Consider the following 23,942-nt stretch of genomic DNA (forward strand, 5'->3'; position numbering starts at 1 on the left):
TTAACTATAAATGACAAACTTTCGATTATGTTGACTTCGAGTCTTTGCGCTGGCCAGCATCTTAATCGAAATTAGAGGTTTTAAAGCCATTGAGTAAACATTTTTGTCAACTGTTTTGAGTCGTCATCATTGTAATGCATTTTCCACATTGTAACCACAATACATTTCTTGTTGAATATTAGGGATTTGTCGAATGTCATATTTTCCACATTCGCGAATACGAATGCGATTTTTCGGAATGGAAAGTGCGAATGCGAATGTTAGGAATAACATTAAAGTTTACTTTAAGAATGGAAATTTAAAGCAATTCCCATTCGTACTGTCATCAGGTATGTAACTTGAGAATAGAAATCACTGCACCTTTTAGGCGCATCAATAGCACATAGTTACATCCCGAGCTAATAAAAGGGAGATAAAAAAGCTATAATCAACTTAAGTCATCGTTTTTATTACTTCAAAATTTTGTAAATTAATAGAACATTTAACGAGGGCTTATAACCTATACAATGTTTTAATCTGGTAGTCAAAGTTCAAAAGGGGCATATTATATGCATTTCAAAAAAAGTAATTTTGCTGCCTTTTCTCCCATGAGGCGATTTCTTAGAGGCTCGTATATATGTAAGGCCGGAACGCTGGGAGGTGGTTTAGTTTAGTTTTCCACCAATCGAGAGGATTTTCACCGAGATGAGCTCAATTTTGGGCTTTAATTTCACATTTTTTAATGACTCCAGATTCTCAAATTATTTCTTTCAAGGTTAGCGCCTGAAGCTAATAGCCGGTTATTGTCCGCACCCTGGTTAGACAGACTTAGGGCCATTTCAACAATATTAGAGTGGACTCTCTGTCCATGTACACATTCGCATTCGCAAAACATTCGTATCATTTGATGCGAATGCGAATGTGTAAAATGATGCGAATCATTCGCATAACGAATGCGAATGCAAATATTCGCAACATCCCTGTTGCATATTTAAATAAATGAAGGATTATTCTTTTTCTTCATGAATGGCACTATTATAGCTAAGGCGATTGGCCTACAATGACTTTTCTAACGCGGATAAGGGGTTCGGACAAAATCTTCCATTATTAATACCATACATTATATATCAGGGGTGGGCAAGGTCGAGGTCGAAAAGAGCCACACGTAAATTCTAAATGCTACAAAGAGCCACAAAAAGCAAAGATTTTATTCTTAAATAAAATTACTATTAGAAATGAAAAACATTAATTTTATTAATATTATTTATAGATATTAAAGAAAATTCAAAAGATCCTTTGACCAAATTGTCAAAATCTGGTTTTACGTCAGTTAAAGCCATTCGTAACAGCTGTTAAATGTTGGTTAGTCAAATCTCCAGTAAAATATGTCCAACAGCGAAATTCCGCCGAAATGTCATCTCTTCTCTTACAAGAGAAAATTGGTACGCGAACAGAAAATTTGCAGAAACCTGCATGTTTCACGAACAGCTGATGTTGTTGTTGTTGTTGTAGCCGCTACAACAACAACAACAACACGAACAGCTGATAGAAATTTTGTTTACATTCAAAAGTATAAAATTGAAAACGTAAGAAAACAAATCCCGAAGTCTTATCCTGACACAGTTCACTAACTAAACGAATAATTACTTACTTCTTACAAGTTTAACTTCCAAACCATCAAATTCAATTTAGGGATTTGCGTATATTCCAACCAGCTGTTTTCTTGTTGGTAAATTTCAGTTGGTAATAGGTTCGTTCGCGTAGCTGTTAATTGTTCATGTTTAACCAAAACTTACAAGTTTTTGCGTTCGCGTACGCAAAAAACTTGCAAAGTAGGGGAAATTGAGAGAGCAAAGTGACATTTCATTTTGAGGGGAAGCTGCTGGTTTCTGCTGGAAAAATTTTTGCCAACAGCAATTTGCCAACAGGAAAACAGCTGATCAAAAACAGCTGGTTGGCATTTACGCAAATCACAAAATTGAATTTGATGGTTTGGAAGTAAAAATTACAAAATGCGTCTAATTAAACTTGTAAGAAGTAAGTAGTTATTTGTTTAATCAATAAACTGTGCCAGGATACCACTTTGTAATGAGTTTTCGTACGTTTTAAATTTTACACTTTTGAATGTAAACAAAAATTATATCAGCTGTTCGTCTAACTTGCAAGTTTCTGCAAATTTTCTGTTCGCGTACTATTTTGGATATTTCTCTCTTGTGAGCGAACAGATGACATTTCGCCGGAATTTGGCAGTTGGTTGGTTTCTGCTGGAGATTTTAAACGAACGCACCTAATAATTTTTCCAGCAGAAACTAGCAACTTTACCTCAAAATGAAATGTCATTTTGCTCTGTCAATTTCCCCTACTTTGCAAGTTTTTTGCTTACGCGAACACAAAAAGCTGATAGTTTTTTAAACCTTTCAGGTACGCGAATGCAACTAATTGTGAACGGTATTTTGACTTTACGAATTTCATTGTAGAGTCTGTTTTCTGTGTACTCACAGTTATACGTTGTACCAAAAATTGAAAATATACGGGACGTAGCTGTTTTCAACAGCGGATGTTTTAAATCTGGTATTTATTGCCGGAATTCAAGCAATAGTAAAGCTTTGTGTTGCATTTCCAGTGCCTTGTCTTCTATTCATTCCAAAAACTCCAACTCTTCTTCGCTTTTCTTAAAAAGGAGTATTTCGGATATTGTAAATTCATCCTCAATTATGTTACATAAAAAAGGGTTTATTAAGTATGCAATGGTACATTGAAATAATTTCAAATCAGCAAATTTTTTTTCAAAATCTGCTTTTAAATCATGTGCAATATTTTTTGATGCCATGGAAAAGGATGAAATATTCTTTTTCGAGATCATAATAAAGGACGTAGCTTTGCTTCAAAACGTAAAATTTGCGACAAATCAAAAGCATTTTTATTCTCTCCTTGTAGAGACGAATTCAGGTTTTGCAAATGTTCCATCATATCGGTGAAGAACATTAAGTCAGAAAGCAAATTTTCATTCTCCAATTGCGGGTAATATTTCGACTCAATTTGCGTATGTGTATATAACAAGAATAAAATAAAAAAACAACACAATGGAAAAGAATGTCCAGCAAAGAAATATGTACATATTTTAAAAAATAAAAAGAGCCAAAATGATCTGAGCAACGAGAAAGTAAAAAGAGCCGCACTTTGCTAAGCAAAGAGCCGCGTTTGGCTAAAAGAGCCCCGTTTGCCCACCGTTGTTATATACTTTATCCCAAAAGCTGAAGTTAAAATTTTTTTTAAGTCCGAAAGGCTTTTCTCGCCACTGCATGTTTGTGTAAATTTCACGGGATGAATGCGATAATTTACCTTTTTGTAAATTCTGCTCCTTATGACGTCCAACATGTTGTCAATGATTGGTACTTTAAAAGACTGCGAGTTTTTTCAAACAACATGGAAAAGGAGCAGAGTTTTCAAAATTTATTTATTATAATATATGTAAGTGTAATGTTAATATCACAGATTTCATTTATTTAGCCAAATTATTAAGCTAAACACCAAAAAGCAAACACCAGTTAGCAACAACAAACAACAATAACAGGCAAATATATTCATGGCGGAACAGTTTCCTTCGGTATTTTATTGTGCTGATCAAAATATCTACAAATATCGTTGCTTAAAGTACAAAACCGCGTGTCGTGGTTCTGCAAAAACCTCGTAACTGACATTTGTGCCAAAAATGAGATTTGCTCACCGGAAGCTCCTGACATCAAGCCTTATTCATTTATACCAAAATATCGATATTTAGGTGTAGGAGGTAGAGATACATAGGGATAAAAGAAAGAACCGTTTTGAAGTAAAGGTTTTACACTTTTTTGTAAAATTTAGGCTGCCGCACATACGAGGTTTTACATTCTCTTGGTAAGCGGTTTTGTACTTTAAACGAGGATATGAATGTTTAGTATAATTATTTATGCAGACTGTAATACTTTCGATAAAATTATGTACTCCATAGAAAATGAAACTTACTATATACAATAAAACTTACTGAATGATAATAGGGGAAATTTAAATTTTGTAACGTTGCCAGGGCTTATAAACATGAAAATGAAACATAACTTGGTATGGGTATATTTATCAAGGCAGTTAGTATATGTGGGAGATGGGAAACCGTATAACCCAAGAAATAACGAGGATTTTAGGATTAATTTGTACACAACTAGTAGGTCACAAAACGTTATAACGCTATTATAAGTGACAGAAATATTATTATATCTAGAAGATTATTGATCGATTATATTAAGGGCAATATTATAAAGAAAATCTCATCCATAAAATTAAGCAAATCACACTTATATCTTGAAACTAACACAATTATGAATTGTAAGAAAGCAGAAAAAAACTAAACTTTACTGAGAACGTTGAAACCAAAGTAAGCCCGTGTTTCTTTCCAACCACATATTTAATGGCTCATTTGGTCTTAAAGAACTAAGCAGGAAAAGTGCACTGGCAACGACGCAGAAACGCTAATTACATGTAGAATCGACCACTATAAAATCTGAGGCATAAAAAATAACTATATACAATTTTTTGTGGAATATTTAAAAAAATATAAACCACCTAGTTAAGCAACAACAAAAAATCTAAAATAATTGAAATTAAAGAGCGAAACTGATTTACACAACGCAATGCGAATTGTGCAAACTCTTTCCAAACGTTTAGCATGCTTACCTGGATGTATTGGCGATATGTTAAGTAAGTATTGTCATATAAGAGTACCACATTATTTAGGTCAGAGTCCTGAAACTCATCAGCATCTTTTGCGTTTTCGTTGGGATTGAAACGCCGGTATTTGTGTTGATCCAACTTTGCGCGAATTTCTGCAATTAAATATGTTCTAGTTTGAATAAGTAATAAAAAAAAAACCAGGGACGTGAACCGGATGAAAAATTTGGTCCGTCCGGTTCAACGGTTCGAACCGTTTTAGCACTTTTGGATTGGTTCGTCAAAGCGTTTTTTTAGTATTTGAAGCGGGGTTTCGGTTCGGTTCAACGGTTCGAAAAACAAAAAAATTACGCGCAAGTTTAAGTGTCAAGTGTCAAGTGCAACAACGCGCAAGGTTAAGGGTCAAGTGTCTGTCAAATGAGATGGGTTGCCTTTACATTTGATATTGTCACATGGTAAACAAACATGGTGGGTATTACCATGTTTACCAAAAAGAAAAAAAGTGGGTACATTTTTCAATTGAAAATTGGTTGAAACGAACCTTTCAATCTTTAGAGAAAGTGGTTCGGTTTTCGGTTCGGATCAAATATTTGTGGAAAATTTCGGCTCGGTTAATGGTTTAGTTAATTAATAGAAAAGAGCGGTTTTCCGGTTCAAAACTGGTTCGGTTCAAAACCGGTTCACGTCCCTGAAAAAAACTGATTCAACCTTTAGTCAACAAATGCCAAGTATATGTTTCAGGGCATAATAAATATGAAGGCACCAAACGACCTTTGTAACGCATTTTAGGGCAAGAATGTATGTAGAAACCCATGTAGTAATATTTGAGAGCAGGCACTTTCTTCGCCAACTGTTGTACAAGTTCGATCTCTCTACAAAAAAACACAAGGATTTTAAATCATATACAAACCTGTCCATGTAAGAAATACTACACATATAGCTGTTTCAATATCCGCCTCACCTTAGCGATCCATAGGTCCCCAGTGACAAAAAACTATAGTCCGGATCATAAAAGAAGTACACTGAGCTAACGCAAAACGGAAGTATGTCAATGACTGCTACAGCTATTAGCTTATCGTCCAACCAATATTGTTGATGAAACGAACCATAACCAGCTGTAGGGCCATCGCGTGTTTTTGTGTACTGAAAACAAAAAAAATTCTTCAGTAATGCATCCAAGTTTAAGGGAGCAAATATCTAGAGTTCATGGCAATAACTTGTTATAACCACTAATGGCTAGCAGATTTATTTATTTAACCTTAAGTGGCGATTGTTGTAAAAACTCCAAATATTCGCTTATATGAGTTGGGGGATCGTTGTGAATGCGCGTTTGATACTTCTGATAAAGCGCGTATGTAGATTTAAGCGAATCCTTGAATTCTTGGCTTTTGACATGAACCAATTTTAACTGTGAAAAACAAATAAGAATCAATTTATTTACCTTAACAGGAGATTTGTAACAAAAACGCTCTAAGCTAGTCGGTGTTAGACGATTAGGATCGTCATTGTGCACGAGCAATTGGTATTTCTTATATAACTTGAATGCTTCATCCGTTACGCGTTTCTTTTTCGGCGTTATTAAAATCACCTGTAAATAGCAACAACATAATTCGGATCGAGATGAAGATCAAGTGGTCTCTGAATTCTTTAAGCAAAGTTGTATAATGGTAAACTGAAGCTAAAATATGTATTGATTAATAATTAATACCGCAATACCAAATTGCTAGAACAATGAAAACCCATATACCGGAGTTTAACAAACATATGTAAACATATATAGTTAAACTCATATGTATTTGTATACTTACCTCTAATTTGTGTTTGTCATTAGGACTAATATCAGCAAAATATTCCGAAAGTGTTTTTTCTGGGCTATTTCCTTTCTTTATCGACGCTTGCGTTTTATATTCAGGCTCCGCAATACCTTTAGCTGCTAATTTGGCTTGCCTACGTTCCAAGCGCATGGTTTTCGCTTTTTTGCGTGGGGGATTGGAGCCATCATACGCTGCAAAAAATTAGATAGCATCTAAAAATCTAACAGTTATAGGGAAAAGCATACATTTTTGGGAAGCATTCAAAGAATTTAATTTCTCCGCACTTTCTACTTTTGAAACGTCGACATTCTGCGGCTGCAGCGACGTTTGGTCATCAAAATGTTGGTTTTCTTTCCGCGCTGTCTCATATTTTTCCGGGTTTGTGGCTGCAACAACTGCTAGATCTACATCACTAATAGGCAAATTTGGCTCTTGCGGCTCGTCGCGTATTCCACCAACAGAATCAGACTCCTTTTCCTCAAAACCCCCACCACCTGCTCCATCTTCACAATCTTTGCCTTTAACATCTTTAGCTGCAGCACCAAATTCTGTTTCCTCGCTATTATCTTTCTTTCCGTCACGAAGAAATCGTGTCATGCGTTTGAGAACTTTTTTGTGAGACTTGGTTAATTTAAATTCTAGAGCATCACATCTGCAGAGGAAAGTAATTTAACAATTAAAGTGATGAATTGAAAAATAATTTTGCATACTTGATAGTATAGCACGGGCAGCATGTTTCATTATTTAAGGGCTTGTAACAATAAAGGCCCGAACGGCGCCAGCCACGATCTATTAAATCCTGGTAATCTTGCGGAAACATTGTGTATGCGTGCATGCCTGTAAATATCAATAAAATACTAATATATGAACCTATTTAAACTAGTTAAATGGAGACCAATATACTAAAACGTAACTACAACTTAACTCATCGCCCTAATGGTAATGGAGAAATTACTTTGTTTGGGATTTTCATTAATGTTATGAATATATGTACATAATTAGTTCCAAATAGACGACGGATTGCTACCTATTTGCATTCAACCATGTAAATTAAAGATAACTAAAGAATATTCATATTTACATATTTACTAATACATACTATATAATATTACAATAATATATTAGCGCAAATGCGAAAGTTTATAGTTTCCAATTTATATACAATGGCTGCATTTCTTTATTCATTCTGAACGTTTGGAATAAACTTTTTTGTTTACTTATTCTTTAGAACGTTCCTGATGATATGTAAACGTATATTTCAATGGCATTCTGTTTATTCTGGTTGTGAAATGGGTTTATCCGGAATGTATAAAAAAACGCAGCCAATGTATCTATATTATACATACATATGTATATGCATGTCAAAATGTGCATTCCCTATAAAGATTTATTCATATATTCACCGACAATATCAGAAATAGTAGGAATGGCAAAAAACAATGTTTCATAACAACCTGCTTTACAGGAACGAATCAAAATTATATCGTGACAAGGATTGACAGTTAACCATCCTTTCGCAATGGTATTCGGAAATTTGTTTCGTACTGTTTAAATATGCATCGAAGATTGCTCCACGTACTTGCGTACTTAAACTAATAGCTATTTTAAAAATATATTATGTATACATGTATATTTGTTGATAAATCAATGCACATAAGTGCATCTACGACACCCACCATGAGATACCGAGCACTTGGTGCCTTTGCAATAACCACATCGGCTGTTCTGTTTGCTGTAGTAATGATTTATAGTAAACTCCATCGTATACTCTTTCAGGAATATATTTTAAATAACTTTTGTTATCAATGCTACATTTAACAAGCCGCAAAATCTTGGAAATAAACCCTCAATTGAAACGTAAAGAACACAAAGAAACTAGACGGGGGCTGGTCTAAAAATGATGATGCCAGACCTCAAGAAATTTCGAATAATTATTAGCTCCAAGAACGTAAGCGGAGAAGGAAATATTGGAGAAGGCAGAGATCGTAAATATATGAATTAGCGCAGACTTTTGGTGAATTCAAAGAACGTTACATTTACGTTCTTTGGTGAATTGTTTGTCATGAACCAAAAATACAAGATCACGTAAGAACGCGACGTTGTATTTGTAACTGGTTTTGAGAAAAAAGTTTGCAAAAGCGGGTTCGTCAGCTGAGCGTTTGTTTACATCACAAGCACCACTATTTTATATTTTTATTCAAGTAAAGAAGAGTTAATTCAACATGACAACACATTTTAAAGCATTTTGTTGCATCATTTTACCTAAATTGTGCGTTTAAAGTGGCTGACAATAATTTTAGCTAATTTTGGTTTTCGATGTTTTCTTTGCTTTGTTTACTTTTCGCTCGTTTTCCAGTGAAACAAGATGGCGTAGAACCCGCTAAAACAAATCGACTTTTTTCACTCTCTTGTTCTTACGTGATCTTGTGTCTTTCGTTCATGATTGTTTGTTTGATCAGTGTCTGCGTTTATTTATTCATTCCATTTCACAGCCAGAATAATCAGAATGCGTCTGAAATATACGTTAACATATCATCAGGAACGTTCTAAAGAATAACTAAACAAAAAAGTCGATTCCAAACGTTCAGAATGAATAAAGAAATGCAGCCAGCGTTTTTGGAGTCTTGGGCGGAGGGGAAGAAGGGGTGGCTCCTGAAACCCGCCTACTTGAAAAAGCACAGTCCATACACTGGTGAGATTATAAACAGGTGAAGTAATAAAACAGCCTTCTCGCTTTTTTTTACAAGATCGGGGAATTTTTTGGCCCAACTAACAAGTTATGAAGCCATTCAAGTTTTGTTGCCAGTTTAAACTTATATCACGTAAACTGCTTTTATATTGAACCGCTGGCAAACATTTCATTGGCTAATCTTAGTTTAAACCCGCCGGATGGAGCGTTTACGTTTCTACGTATCGGAATGACTCGGGTTTTAATCGACCAAGGATTGTTGTTTCGGCGATCAACCCCGTTTAGGTCGGGGAAGTATCTCAGAAGTTGGTCGTCCATAGGGCTCCTTTGCTACGTATTCTTCTGCTCAGGGCTGGCATCGAGTCAAACCCAGGGCCAGAAACCTACTCCTGCTGTATATGCCAGAGACGACTACACCACAACTCCACCTCAGTCAAATGCAATGCTTGCGAGGGGTGGAGCCACCTCAGAGTCTGCTCAGGATTACGGACACATCGGTAGTGGACCACATCTTTTGTGGCCCCCTGCTGCTCAAATAGAGCAGCCTCCACGGCTAACCCCAGTCCACCTGAGCAGCTCAACACAGACACCATAGCACCACAACACAACAACCCAATAAACCACAAACACAACCGCACCACCACCCACACGCCGCCGCCAACAACTCCTGGTCCCACCTACAATCTGCACGATATGTCAGACCAGGATATTCCGTAATATGACATCAGTCAAGTGCAACACCTGCCTTGGCTGGTGCCACTTTAGGGCATGTTCAGGTCTGCGCACCACGCGAGATTGGACGAGGAACTTCGAGGGCCCGTGTTGCGCTGCTCGGTCACAAACCCCAACTGCGACGCCACCCACTACCACCACAGGGCGGCAACCTCCACAGCAGCGCACACAGCCAATGGCGGCCAGGCCACACACATCCCTCACACCCCGCATAACTACACGTCTCCCGAACCACATGAAGCTCCTTCAATTTAACTGTAACGGACTTCAGAGCAAGATTGAGGATTAATGGAAAGGCATGGTATATTGATAGCTGCGGTCCAAGAGACGAAATTGCACAGCAATCCAACATAGTTGAATTGTGCCGGGTACAACGTGCACCGTCGAGATCGCGAGCGAGATAATAGTGGTGGCTTAGCGTTCATCACGCACCACACCGTGCAGTATCGTCTTATTGAAGCAGACATCGACCGCAGGTATACCACCCTAGAATGTCAGGGCATTGCTATCCGGTCAGGCGATGTATTTTTATTTATTTTTTTGGTTAAATACAGATAAAATTTTATTTATTTCATTAATGTTCGGTTTTATATGGAATAATAAAGATACATGAAAGAAATAAATAGTTATTTTTATTATTGCGGTTTTTGAAAATGCTGGAACGCATCCCATGTTTTTGTATGAAAGTAAAGAACTTTTTTATGAGGTTTTCTGAGGAACGCATGTACCGCATAAAAAGAGACCTAAGTGTATTTTAAAAAGTAAACAAAGCCGAATTGTTCTAAGCAAAAAGAAAGTAAAGAGAGCCGCACTTTGCCAATAAAAGAGCCGCGTTTGCCCACCGTTGGTATATCGGCAATAACAAGGGTATACGTGTGTACTTACGAATCACCCTGCAAACCAAAGTTCCTGAAATCTTAACGAAATCTTTAGGAGTATCTCATTTCTGTAACGATTTTTATACGAATCTTCAAAGATAATTATATGAAGGGAATGACACGAACTCATAAAGAAATTTCTGTACGAAAAATAAAGAAAATTCTGAAAACATTCTGCAAGAAATTCACCACATAGCAGCATTATCTTCATTGCTTTACCGATTTTCTTCCGAAATTTCGTAGAAGAATCGAAGTGTGTACAGTTTATTTCATTTCAGAAAATTCGGCAAAAAATTGGATGAAATCTTTACGAATTCTTAAAAATTTCTCTACAAAGAAACACTCAAACAGACGCGGTATTGGAAGTGTGGTACAAGGCGGTACATAACTATACTATGTACCGCCTTGTACCGCACTTCCAATACCGCCTCTGTTTGAGTGTCCCTCAATTCAGAATACTCTGAAAAAATGGTTTGCAGGGCAGGTATACTTATTCACATATTTGCGGTCGCCGTTATACGAACGCACCGGTGAAATATTCGTGTAATCAAGGTTGCTAAAATGTTTGGAGGCACATTTCATTTCATTCCATTTTTGGCTATTAACTTTTGTCATGGAATCTACCAAAATCAAATCTGGCCCACCAACCTAACAAATGGAAAAAAACCTACCAGTTTTGGTAGGAAAGGCTTATCTCTGGCAACACTGATTGAAACTCTTGCAAAAAAGGGGATGAAATACGAGAATGGAATGATCCGATTACCGATTGAAAATACAACTGTTCACTCTGAGCACCCAGTGCTTTCTGATCAGCTGGATAATTCTTGTTCCTTTCTTCTTGACTTTTTAGCAGATAGCACTTCTTATTGGAATTTTGAAGAAGTCGGATGTTCCCAAGTGTCGAAACCGGTAATCGTAAAAAAGATAACAGAGTCGCGTGTGCGGTCGTGGATTTACCAGATATACATATGTCTACGTATTATACATTTGTATTAGCTAATCCTTAATGCCAAATAAAGAAGTAGTGCGAATAAGTGCAGTTAATTATATTGTGAGTAAATCAGTTGTGCTAAGTTAATGTTTTTAAATGGCAAATATTTAGACACTGATGACTAAAAACGCTAGTGCGCAGGTTTTGTTTATGAAATATACCTACTAGTGTGTTTAGCTACATACCTAAATATATAGTACGATATATGTAAGTACATAGTACGATACATACATATGTATTTTAGGCATACCTAATAGGGATGGGTAGTGGGTGGTTGAAATTCGATTTTTTACGAATTTCGAACATTGCCCAACCATTCGATTATTCGATTCGAAATTCGGTGGTGCAAATTCGATTTAGTTCGAATTTTTTGGAATTTTTTTTAAAGTGAAACTTCTTAATCGAGATCGGTCATGTTTGCGTTAAATATTTAACACCAAGTCATAAAATCTGTATCGTTAAAATTAAAAAAAAATGGGAGTCGAATTAAAGGCTTGTCCTTTGGGTCTGCAACATAGTTTTAGTTCTGTGAGTTTTAGGTTAGAAAATCCAATTTCAAATAATCGCTTCCGCAGATGTTTGCGTTAAATATTTGACACCAACAGGTCTATTCTGCGCTGGTAACATAAATTTTGTAACCGGTAATTAAAGTGTCTGTCAATTTTTAAACCTTTTTCGCATTCTGTGCGCTCTTGTAACCGGTAAATTTGGTTACCATCTCATGAGCTGGTAATAATATATTCGGTAACGTGCAGAATAGACCTGCAAGTCATAAAATCTGTATCGTTCCTTCGATTTTCAAAAGGTGTCAAATGAAAAGGCTTGCCCTGTAGATGTGTAACATGGTTTTAGTTTTGTGCCAAATGTAAAATCAAATTATTTAATAAGTTTAATAAATTACTCCAATATGGGTATCCATCGAAATGGTTTTGAATAAACTTTTTTAATTACATTTAGGAGGGTTGCTACCTGTTTGCACTGTGCGACAGCCGAAACCAGCCCCGACTTTGTTAACATTTTCTGAATGTATACTCATCCAGTAGCAAAACGCTCGATATTAAAATTTCCTGGGAATTATTTTCGTAGAACATTTTAACCCGTTAGCTCCCGCCTATAAGGGCAATTTTTGACCCTTACTTCAAGAAATCGTGCAAAAAGCAAATTTGGCAGATCGGATTGATATATTCTAAAAAATTATTCCCCGGAAAATTTCATTAGGGGTCTTCTCAGGCAAAAGCTTCCAACGTAAAAGCCTTAAAAAATTTAAAATAAAAAATCCAAAAAATTAGGTTTTTTACAAAATTTTTTTTTTTAAAATTGAGTTTGGAATAACAGCTTCTTCTTGGCACAGATTTTTTGTTTCGGTGCATCAGAGCGAAAAACATGTATTTTTTTTTTACTTGAATCCCTAAGACAAATTGAGTGCCACACACAGTGATGGCAAATTTAGTCAGAAGAAGAAAGTTGAAGAGTTGATTTTTTGGAAATAAAGATGAAATTCGATTTTTTCAGGAAAAAAATCGATTTTATCCGAATTTTAGGAACACAAAGTTCGATTTCAAAAATTCGCCAGTTTGGAGCTAAAATTCGATTAAAATTCGAATATCGAAGCTTCGAATTTACCCATCCCTAATACCTAAAGAATACGGACCTTTGAGCTTGAGAAAAAAGAAAACTTGGACGTGGTGCACCCCTTTCTGCTGAGTATGGTTGCCAGACGTACTGATTTTATCAGTACAGTACTGATTTTTCAACTCTTGTAGTGATTTTATTAATTTTTTCAATCAGTTGCTTATGTCCTGATTTTTCGAAATTTGTCAAACAAAATACCTTTGGATTTTCTTAAGGCTTATACATTACATTGGAGCTTCCTTAAACTGTAATGTGAAAAGTAAGATAAAAATAATTTAATTATAGTTGACATGTTTTAGATAATGTTGGATATGCCCAAGAAATTTATACAACAAAAAGATCAATCGTTTTATAGGCATATCGCCGGGTCGTTCAGACCAGTTGCGTTAGTATGATGGATCTTAAATTGTTTAAAAAGAAGGCTTACATTTTTTTGTCGAGTGTTGTTAGTTATCTCGAAAATAACTTTCAGTTTAATACCAACAAATTTGAATATTCGGATTTCTTATGCCTATAACTTACAACTCTTCTCAATTTACTGACATTGTAAAAAAGTTATGCATACAAGACATAAAGTAAGATACTCTATTTAACGAACTCTTAGTCTTTCAAAGTTTTCTGCGGAATTGAAAAAAATATTTAAGCCATGAGGAAATGTAGATGAAGTTCTTGAAAAGTGGTACTTTTTCACAGTTCAAAAAAATATTAATTTTTTTTTTTTCAATACTACACTCAAACGAAGAAACTGAATGGATCTTAAGTAGAAAGTTTGTTTCCTGACGCAAAGAGAGAAACCGGTTTCTAATTAAAATTTTTGAAAGTGAACTTCAAATTAAAAGTAATTTTTAAATGCAATGTATAGACTTCTCCGACTATTTAAACACTGAAAATGGGAATGATCTCATTATTGCTATTCAAGAATGTCATAAATATAAAATAATTTATTGGCTGTTTAATGATGAGGGTACACAAACTGTGACGGACAAAACTGTAACATGGTGTAACACTTTTTACTTCAGCCATCGCTATCTTTCCAAGTTCTAACGACTTTCATACTTTTGTTGTACATTCTTGTTGGTACATCCGTACTCCCTCTCTCATAACGATTTGAACTCAATACAACAACAATAAAAAAAACCAGCGGACAAAAATGTAATTTAAGGCAGATGTTACAGTTTTGCACTCATATATTTTTAAGAACTTTTTAACAATTTTCACGAAAAAAAAGAACTACTAACACAATGTTCAGTACTCTATTGCTTGTTTCAGTTCCTGGATGCGATTTGACATACCTTATCTCTGTAAAAATTCTGGAGGATTATCCTTAGTTTGCTGTCACAGCTCATGTACTCGATTTTACGGACTTTGATACTTATTAAGCTGTGCTTTTAGTTGATTTCGCAAATTCTCGATGAGATTCATGTACGCGGATTGTGGAGGTCATTTCAATTTAGAAAATTTTTGCTTTTGTATCCAGGCTTTGAGAACATGTGCAGTGTGTTTTGAGTGATTTTTCAGCAGAAACTCTCATTTTTTCGACTACATCTTGCAAATTTTGTTGAATTTTGAAGAGAAACTGTTCCTTACGCACAATGCGTACTAACGGACAAACAAATTTTTTTTAAATACAGCCCCAAACTATTATTGACCGATCACTGTGATTCACAGTTTGCCTTACATGATGCGACCATCTGATTGAAAGCGATTAATTTAGTCTTGGCAGACCAAATAACCTTCAATTTAAACTTAAAAATATATTTTTTATTGCATTCTGAACGGCCTAACATATCCCAATAGGAAACGGTTCGGTTTCGTGCGATGCAGCAAAATGCTGCCACACTCGCACATGTATTTTGATCAAATTTCTTTATGATGCCTTTGCGCTCAATTTGGCAATTCTTCGTCTCGCTGTCTATTGATTTGCGTTAAAGTTTAATACCATAAGCGCTTCTGAAATAGTGGCTGCATCGCTATTTGCTGCTAAGTTCACAAGATATCGTACCGTAATATTTTTTGACAGAATTCCTTTGTCCTTGGAAACACTTTAGGCTATATTTTTTCTCAGTCTTAACATTTTCAAGTAGCAAATTCCACAATTGTTTGCCACATTTCGTGCGGTCCCGCCTCTCCGCAGTAAATCTATTATTTACATTTATGGTTCCTGATTAACTATATTAGTTATTTACTGGTGATCACTTCTTCAATAAATAACAATACAGAAAAAAGTCATCTGACTTCCAACTAAGTAAGAGATAACTGTCAAATGCAAAGCTGAGAGTGAGTACAAAACTGTAACATTTGCCGTAATTTACATTTTTGCCTGCTGGTTTTTTTATTGTTGTTGTATTGACTTCAAATCGTTATGAAAGCGGGAGTAGGGATGTACCAACAAGAATATACAACAAAAGGATGAAAAAAGGATGATGAAAGGATGAAAGTCGTTAGAACTTGGAAAGATAGCGATGGCTGAAGTAAAAAGTGTTACACCATGTTACAGTTTTGCTCGTCACTGTATGTATTAGAAGTAAAACTTTTTTTATTTGTTATGAACTATTTTTTTATTTATATACCAACATATTTTTAAAAACAACAACTCTGGCGTTTTAAAGTATTTTCTGTTACTTACATTCATATTTTTTCTTTGATTAAAATGTACTGATTTTTTTATCATGAAAAAGTCTAACGTACTGATTTCGCGCATATAAAATCTGGCAACCCTACTGCTGAGTTTAATGGTAAACTTTTTTTTTTTAAACTAATATCCCAATTTTCAAAATACGGGCACAGACCTTTCATTCGATACATATGTATATATCAATGTATATAATGTAAAAATATTTTGAAAACAAAGTAAAAAAAGCGAAACTATTGTTTTTCGTAAAAAAATACGTAATTAACTATATTAAAAAAATATGTGAAAGAGCACAAAAATACCTTTAATTTGGCGTGTAATTTAATACTAGTGAGCCCGCACGGCGTTAAAACGGCAATATTGAATTTAACTTTTTAAACAGATGAAACCCTATTCCAAAACCTCAAAAATTATTCTTAATGATTGATCTAAACCATTTGTGAGTGATGAGAGGTCTCACATGGTGTCGGTTTTCATTTCAGAAAATTTCAAATCTCTGTACCGCTAAAAAGGTCTAACTTCAAAAAATAAAAATGTTATTGCACATCTATGTAGAATCCAAGTTCTTTAATTTGACTTATTAGATGGAAACCCTAATTAAAAATATTATCAGCCTAAAGTCTTTTTAAAACTCTTTCGTTTGACACTAATATTTCTTAAAACTTTTTCGTTTGACACTAATATTTCGATACTTCATTTACGTAGCTTTTGTATAAGTAAAACCAATTCGACTTTTCAAACAGTTGCCGACGCATTGAAAAGTATTTTCAAACTAAAATCTTTTTATCGCCAGGCATTTTTATACATATTTCAATTAACTGATGAATTAAGTTGAATTTCAAATTTTTTTTTCAAACCAAAATTTCCTTAGATATTTTTCGTATGACATTATTATAAATATTTCAATTAACAGATGAGTTCAGTTAAAATTTATTTTTTAAACACGTAATATAGTTCTGAAACAAAGGATTTTAAATCCATATCCATTGAAAACGCAAACTAAATATTTTTTAAAACTCTTTCATTTGACATCCATTTCTAAAATTTCATAGAACTTGTCTATAAAATAATTTAATTCGACTTCTCAAATATGTGGCAACCCTCTTCAAAATATTTCCAAACTACTACCTTCTTAAACCTCTTTTGTCTGACATCCATATAGTGATACCTTATTCACTTACCAAATTGCTTTAATTAAAATTTAATTACATTTTTTAAACATGTGACAACCCTCCTACACGTAGTTAAGATATAAGGCCTTTTCAAAACCAGTTCGGTTAATACCCGTATTGTAACAATTGATATACCTTTTTTTAAAATTTGAGCCTGGTGGCAACTCCTTTCGAAAAAGTAAATTATTATTATTATTGAACATCCGCACCTTAAGCCCTTTAATTTGGCACCTCACTTTTGAAAATCGAACGAATGGTGAGGATCCGGGGGCATTTATTATTAAATAACTTCAGTGTAATTATTTAACAGTTGGCAACTCTTTTCGAAAAAATAAAACCAGTTTACACATCTACAGGTGGGGCTATAATTTGACACCCCATTTTTGAAAATCTAACGAACGGTGCAGATCTTTTATCCTGCACAAAAAGTGCCTTCGCGTATTCTATATATAGATATGTAGTTAGGTTTAAAGGGTTGGCTTTCCATTACGTCGTTTTTTGGGAGTTTTCCCAAAAGTATCACGAATTTTGGGAGCTCTCTGATAAACAAAAAATTTTCCGGTAAAAGTGTTACGGTTTTTGAAATATTTAAATTTTTTTGAATTAAAAATCGTTTCATGTATTTTCTTTAACTGCATCTACACACCAGGCTATACTTAGTAAATTTTGTATGTAAAATACTTCCAGATAGTTGCTTCTCCATACTCAAATGCAATGTAGTTAAAATATATTAGGGAACCATCATAAAATTATGAATATTTTGGGATTTTTACCTTTTTGATATTTTCTTCCCTAACTTTGACTATCTCTGGTGAAAATAAAATGTACTGAGCTATAACTTTACATTACATAAAAAAATTGCTGTTTCGAATAGAAAAAAAAAAGTTATAGCCGCTTTTGTGGGCAAAGGACTGAGACACGCTAGAATGTATTTAATAGATTTAAATTTAAGTTTCTCTTGTTACCGACGAATGACATGCTAAATAGTACAAAGGTACATTATTACCTGCTCCTGACATTATTTTATGTTACTTACCGGAATTCGGACTAGAGTCTATAACAAGGGCTATATATCTTCAATATTTTTTGTGAAGGATGGGTTAACGTGAAATAAAATATACATGAGTCGTTTGAAGAAAATTTTTTTCATTTATTGATAAAATATGCTCAAATTGGCGACCTTCTACACTAATACAAGCTCGGCACCTTTTAAGAAAAGACGCTTTTAGAGATCTTAAACTAAATTGGGCTATCTCAGCAGCAGCTCCATTTATTTGTTCCCGCAAATGCTCTTCACTTTGAATTGTTTTTGAATAAATTTTGTCCTTAAGACAGCCCCAGTAGAAAAATCCTAATGGATTCAGGTCTGACGATAGATCGGGCCGCGTGATTGGCCCGTATCGTCCAATCCATCGGCGTTTGCATGATGATTCATCGCTCCAAATTATTTTATTATAAAAGTTGGGGTCTGATTCATGCATTCGCAACATTTCACGGCGAAATCTAACCCTCGACAGGTAATCTCTTTCTTGTAGAGCCTGAACACGTTGAATGTGGTAGGGATGAAATCGATGGTCTTTTGAAGCTTTGAGAACTGTAGTTTTTGGTATTCCCGTCCGACTTTCCATCATTCTCACTGAAGTCGATGGACCTAGTTCCACTTCCTCTTACACAATTTCAACATCTACCGTTGCAGGACGTCCTGTTTCGCCGCCACGCTTCCAGGTATGCGACCTTAAAAAAGTGAAAAATGATAGTTAACAAGCAAGCAAACAAGAAAGGTGTAAAAATCACTTACCTTCATATATTTCTCTATTGGTCCGGGCGAATACTTCACGACCCGGATGCCGACGATTGGGGTATTGCTCTGCATAGTCTTTGAGCAGCTCTGGTATTACAGCAAGCTTCACCGTAAATTAGGTGAATATCCGCATATTCATACTGCTTGTTCTCTGTCATAGTATTAATAACACAATGTTCGAAGGGTTCAATTTCACAAAATCCACTTTCACTAATTCCGGTAAGTAACATAAAATAATGTCAGGAGCAGGTAATAATGGACCTTTGTACTATTAAGCATGTAATTGGTCGGTACAAAAGAGCATTTTTTGTTTATATCTATTAAGTACATTCTAGCGTGTCTCAGTCCTTTGCCCACAAAAGCGGCTATAACTTTTTTTCTATTCGAAACAGTAAGAGTGGCACCTTTCTGAAATCTTTATTAAATTAGCAATTTTTTTATGTAATGTAAAGTTATAGCTCAGTACATTTTTTTTCACCAGAGATAGTCAAAGTTGGGGAAGAAAATATCAAAAAGGTAAAAATCCCAAAATATTCATAATTTTATGATGGTTCCTTAATATATTTTAACTACATTGCATTTGAGTATGGAGAAGCAACTATCTGGAAGTATTTTACATAAAAAATTTACTAAGTATAGCCTGGTTTGTAGATGCAGTTAAAGAAAATACATGAAACGGCACGTTTTTTTTTTAATAAAAAAAAAAATGTAAATATTTCAAAAACGGTAACACTTTTACCTGAAAATGTGTTGTTTATCAGAGAACTCACTCCCCCACCTACCTTCCCCTAAAGTTTGGCAGGTTACTTCTAGGACACCCTGTATAAAGAGCACTTAATACACATATTTTGGTAAATATATGATCTTTGCAATGTTCACGTGTATTTTGTAAGCTGAAATTAGTCAGGAAGGTCAATCTACTGGTACGTAAACCCGAGTCAGCTGACACGATCTGTAGTTATTTTACACTTTAGTTGCGTTCCAGATAACTTCGTGTAAAAACCTGTAAAACCGTCAAATAACAAAATTACTCTTTTGAAAGAGAGGAGCAAGAGATAAAAAATAAAAGTCACCTGGAACGCGAAAACCACTTTTCCTGTAACTACTTCCATTTTTTTTTTAATGTTAAGCGCCATGGAGACGATCAAATATCTTAATCAACCGTCTCGCGTTTTGCTTGACAAAAAACAAGCGCACTTGCCTTCTGGTCGTCGTGGTGAGCAAGTGCGCGGACAAGAAAAAGAAATTGTTTCTTGAATTAACGCGTTTATTTGAACGTTTGCGGGCAAGACACGAGTCAATCTCACAACTATGCAATGCTTGACGTATTTATTTGATTGTTTCTGTGGCGCTTAATGTTCTTTGCTATCTGTTTTTGTTTACAAATGCAACCCTTCCTATCGTTTGCCACTTTTCATGAACTTGCATAAAGAAAAACTTCGGACTAAAACCTGCAACTTCTCACTGAGAGAGAGAGCATGTTACTCTCACAAAAGTGATTTGACTTGCAGGTTTTTTGGCACCTGGAACGCAACTTTTATTTTTTCATTTTGCTGATTTAATTTTTTTGATTCATTTTCATTTTAAATTCTTTTAATACATGAAATTATCGGTATAGTTGATAAAATATGATACTTGTATATACCTGTGATTCAAGGGCGTTAAAATATCTTGAAAACACCGCATCAATTACTGTTTTTGAACTTATAGTTTGAGCATTTCTATTTGTGTGTATTCCTAAATTTAGTTTTTCGTTTCGGAATATAATCTGCGGTTCAGGCCCTGTCTCCACAGGAAAACACGTCGTGTCGTGTTAACCATGTCACAAAATATATTTCCAATGGATACCGCCTATTTCTCATGGGCTGCAATATATGTGAGCGCTTATTGCTTGACATCTATTGCAGGCAATCGATAGCTTGACAGCCATATTTTCATTTGAAAGAAAGCGTGCTGGTGGTATCATCGATGAAATTTTGATATTAAATCAAAATTGAAATCTGTTCCCTACTGGATTATTTATGATTACGTTTTAGTAAATTGTTCAGAAAGTTTTAAAATTTAAAAGATTTAAACACCGAAATTGAGAGAATGTTGTCTGGTGACGTCATGCGGCAAATGCTCATTTCAAGACATCAAAGTGCCCACCAAGGCGAATTAATATAAGGAGATAGCAGGAGTACAAAAACAAAGGCTGCGTTTCTTTATACATTCCGGATAATCCCATTTCACAGCCGGAATAAACAGAGTGCTTTTGAAATATACGTTAACATATCATCAGGAACGTTCTAAAGAATAAGTAAACAAAAAAGTTTATTCCAAACGTTCAGAATGAATAAAGAAATTCAGCCAAAAATTTGCTGAGCTAGTAACACCACCTTATATTAGTTGCGTTCCTTATCTCCCAGAAATAGTCAGAAAAGAGTGAGAGAGAAACACTCAGTGAGAGTGACTCTCTTCAGTCCGAAGTAGTCAGATTTAGGGCCGTTTTCACCATGTCTAGTTAACGCTAACTGGAGGTACATCCTTCAGTTAAGCACGTTAACTGCTTTATCGATCACATGTTATATGATGGGTGTCGATAACGTCGATAAAGATGTTTAACTGGGAGTTAGAATTAACTAGACATGGTGCAAACGGCCCTTAGGGCCGTTTTCACCAACTCTGATTATCGCCAGTTAAACATCGTTGCCGACGTTACTGACTCCATGCATATTACATTGTGTCGGTAACGTCGGCAACGATGTTTAACTGGCGATTAGTGTTTACCAGAGTTGGTGAAAACGGCTCTTAGTCAGAAGAATTTTTTCTGGAAAAATCCTGAATAGTATCAAACTCAACTGAATTTAAATTAACGGAAATGAAAGAATAAGCAAAAAGTGAGAATAAACTAAAAAGTAAAAAAAGTGAATTGAAATTGGAAGGAGGCAAAAAATAACACTATGCGACAGTCAAAATCAGGATGGGATGAAACCAACGGGAAATGTTATATCGGTCAAAAACAAGTTATACGTGGCCCGGCGTTTCGCTGGGTCACGTCTAGGAATCGAGATATATCGATTTGAAGTTAGTAACTATCATATAGGGGAAATTGGTGGTCTCGAGAACCACTAGTCCGATTTTGCTCACACAAATTAAAAAAAATTAAAAATTACAATTCCTTTAATCTGTTAATATAACGTTTTTCTATATACTCAACAGTTTTGCCTATAAAAATAAATGTATGAAGAAAAAAAATATTTTTTGCCTAACTTCTTGTATAACTTCTTTTTTACCGATATAACTTTCCCCGGTAGTTTGAACCCTTCCCGATCACTGACCCCTACCATTTGTCTCACAGTGTAATTGATATAGTTTGGGCCGGTTACTCAATGTCTGGTTAACACTAATCTCCGGTTAAACATTTTTATCGACGTTACCGACTCCCTGTTGTATGCATGGAGTCGAAGACGTCGATAACGATGTTTAACCGCAGATTAGTGTTAACCGCACATTGAGTAACCGGCCCTAAATGTTTATTGTGCTTGTGCTTGTGTGAATGTGTTTTGTACATACATTTCCATTCTTATTTGACGATAGTTTTGTTGTTGCCATTCTTTGGACTAAAAATTTGGTTTTTTGCGTTCCTTTACTTTTCCTGTTATTCTCTTTTAGTGAGCGCATTTTGCTTACGCTCTGGCATTTTGACACTTTTCAGATTTTAGTCCAAAAAGATAAGGAATGAACCTATTAATTCGCCTTGGGGCCCACACACAAAAACTTGCAATCATATTTCTCGTCAAAATTACAGTTGGTAGGCCATCGGTGTTTGCCTGTGGAGTTCTGCGGTCATGTAAATGAGAGCGATTTTTGGAGAGTTGTGTAGAGATTGAAGTTGGAAGATTTTTCCCAGTGCTTTTTTTGTTCCGTACATTTTGCTGTTACTCACTTTTTACTCTCACTTCCGAGAGTGGTTTTGCTGTTTGACCTTTTTCCAGGATTTTACACAATATCTCACAAAATTATGTTTCATGAGGATTTTTCTTGCTCTAACTTACTCTAGTTTTTGTTTCATGAGCCTGCGCCAAGTGGAACTAGAGCACCTTAGAGCACGATTTTCTGCACCAGCTGTTTTGATGGAGTTATTTAGAGCGAGCAACCGTTTTGAGAATTTATGCCTGAAAAGTGCTTCATGAGATGTGTAATCTGAGTGGGCCTGAGCACACTAGCCTGCTCAGTCGGATTGAGCAAGCCACCACTCGAACGCAAGAATGATAGAATACAAGATTGCGCCGATCAGAGAGGATTTTTGAGAGTAACTTTTGTGTGACGTCACACTGGTGCAATTGCGAGAGAGAAATGCCAAAACGTGAGCAAGAATGGAAGAAGAAAAAATGTTGCAAGGAAAACGTAAACAAGTTGCACAAGTGTGACGTCATGCAAACAACGATTCTGTCAAGTTCGTTAAGAGAGGAATAGCGGTCCGAGATCGGCGCAACCTTTGTATTCTCTCAAACGTGACTCGAACGCACACTGGACTGGGCAGTCGGCCGAAAACAGCCTAGGTTTCACTTTTGTATACATGAACTACGCATGATTGTGTTAGTGCATGTGGCACGTGCAAACAAAACGAAATACCCAGTAGAAATCGGTTGTATGCATTCCTGAAGGATGCTTGCGTGAATTTCCACGAATAAATTCAAATTCCAGCGAATTGCAAGCGAATGTACGTTGTCGTTGTTTTAAGTACATTTCTTGATAAATTTTAAGTGGAACTTTTGTAATATTTTCAGTCTTGTACAAAACTTTTAGTGAACGGACGTGTTGTGCGATACTATTTTCAGCACAAACGGGCTTTTACAAGATATGCATTTGCATATGTAAGTGCTACTTGTTTATATGTCCCCGTATATTAAAATGTATCAGAGAAGTAGCATTTATATAT

General features: G+C 35.4%; 2 protein-coding genes across 7 annotated transcripts in view; one reads left to right on the plus strand and one right to left on the minus strand.

Moving 5' to 3' along the window:
* Positions 1-8,388, minus strand: part of LOC118744903 (arginyl-tRNA--protein transferase 1) — an 80,355-nt gene extending 71,967 nt beyond the window's left edge. Inside the window, exons 1-9 of one of the 6 annotated variants that reach the window (XM_036478328.1) lie at positions 8,168-8,388; positions 7,202-7,328; positions 6,737-7,143; positions 6,486-6,682; positions 5,936-6,085; positions 5,639-5,820; positions 5,449-5,549; positions 4,684-4,832; positions 3,143-3,384 (exon numbers count right to left, since the gene is read on the minus strand). In XM_036478328.1, the coding sequence (XP_036334221.1) occupies positions 3,163-3,384; positions 4,684-4,832; positions 5,449-5,549; positions 5,639-5,820; positions 5,936-6,085; positions 6,486-6,682; positions 6,737-7,143; positions 7,202-7,328; positions 8,168-8,252 (1,620 nt within the window). In that variant the 5' untranslated portion in view covers positions 8,253-8,388 and the 3' untranslated portion in view covers positions 3,143-3,162. Of the gene's footprint in view, positions 1-3,142; positions 3,385-3,693; positions 3,728-4,486; positions 4,511-4,683; positions 4,833-5,385; positions 5,550-5,638; positions 5,821-5,935; positions 6,086-6,118; positions 6,266-6,485; positions 6,683-6,736; positions 7,144-7,201; positions 7,329-8,167 lie in introns of those variants that run through there. The other 5 variants (XM_036478327.1, XM_036478326.1, XM_036478331.1 and 2 more) reach the window with 5 other exon arrangements.
* A 3,268-nt stretch (positions 8,389-11,656) lies between these two features.
* The window catches only part of LOC118744906 (putative sodium-dependent multivitamin transporter), a 43,911-nt gene continuing 31,625 nt past the window's right edge, over positions 11,657-23,942 (plus strand). The window contains exon 1 of the mRNA XM_036478333.1: positions 11,657-11,841. The gene's annotated coding sequence lies outside the window, so the exon portion shown is untranslated. The remainder of the gene's footprint in view (positions 11,842-23,942) is intronic.

The sequence above is a fragment of the Rhagoletis pomonella genome, unplaced genomic scaffold (genome assembly GCF_013731165.1).
Source record: "Rhagoletis pomonella isolate Grant_MI unplaced genomic scaffold, Rhpom_1.0 Rhpom_scaffold_00008, whole genome shotgun sequence".
Classification (NCBI taxonomy): Eukaryota; Metazoa; Arthropoda; class Insecta; order Diptera; family Tephritidae; genus Rhagoletis; species Rhagoletis pomonella.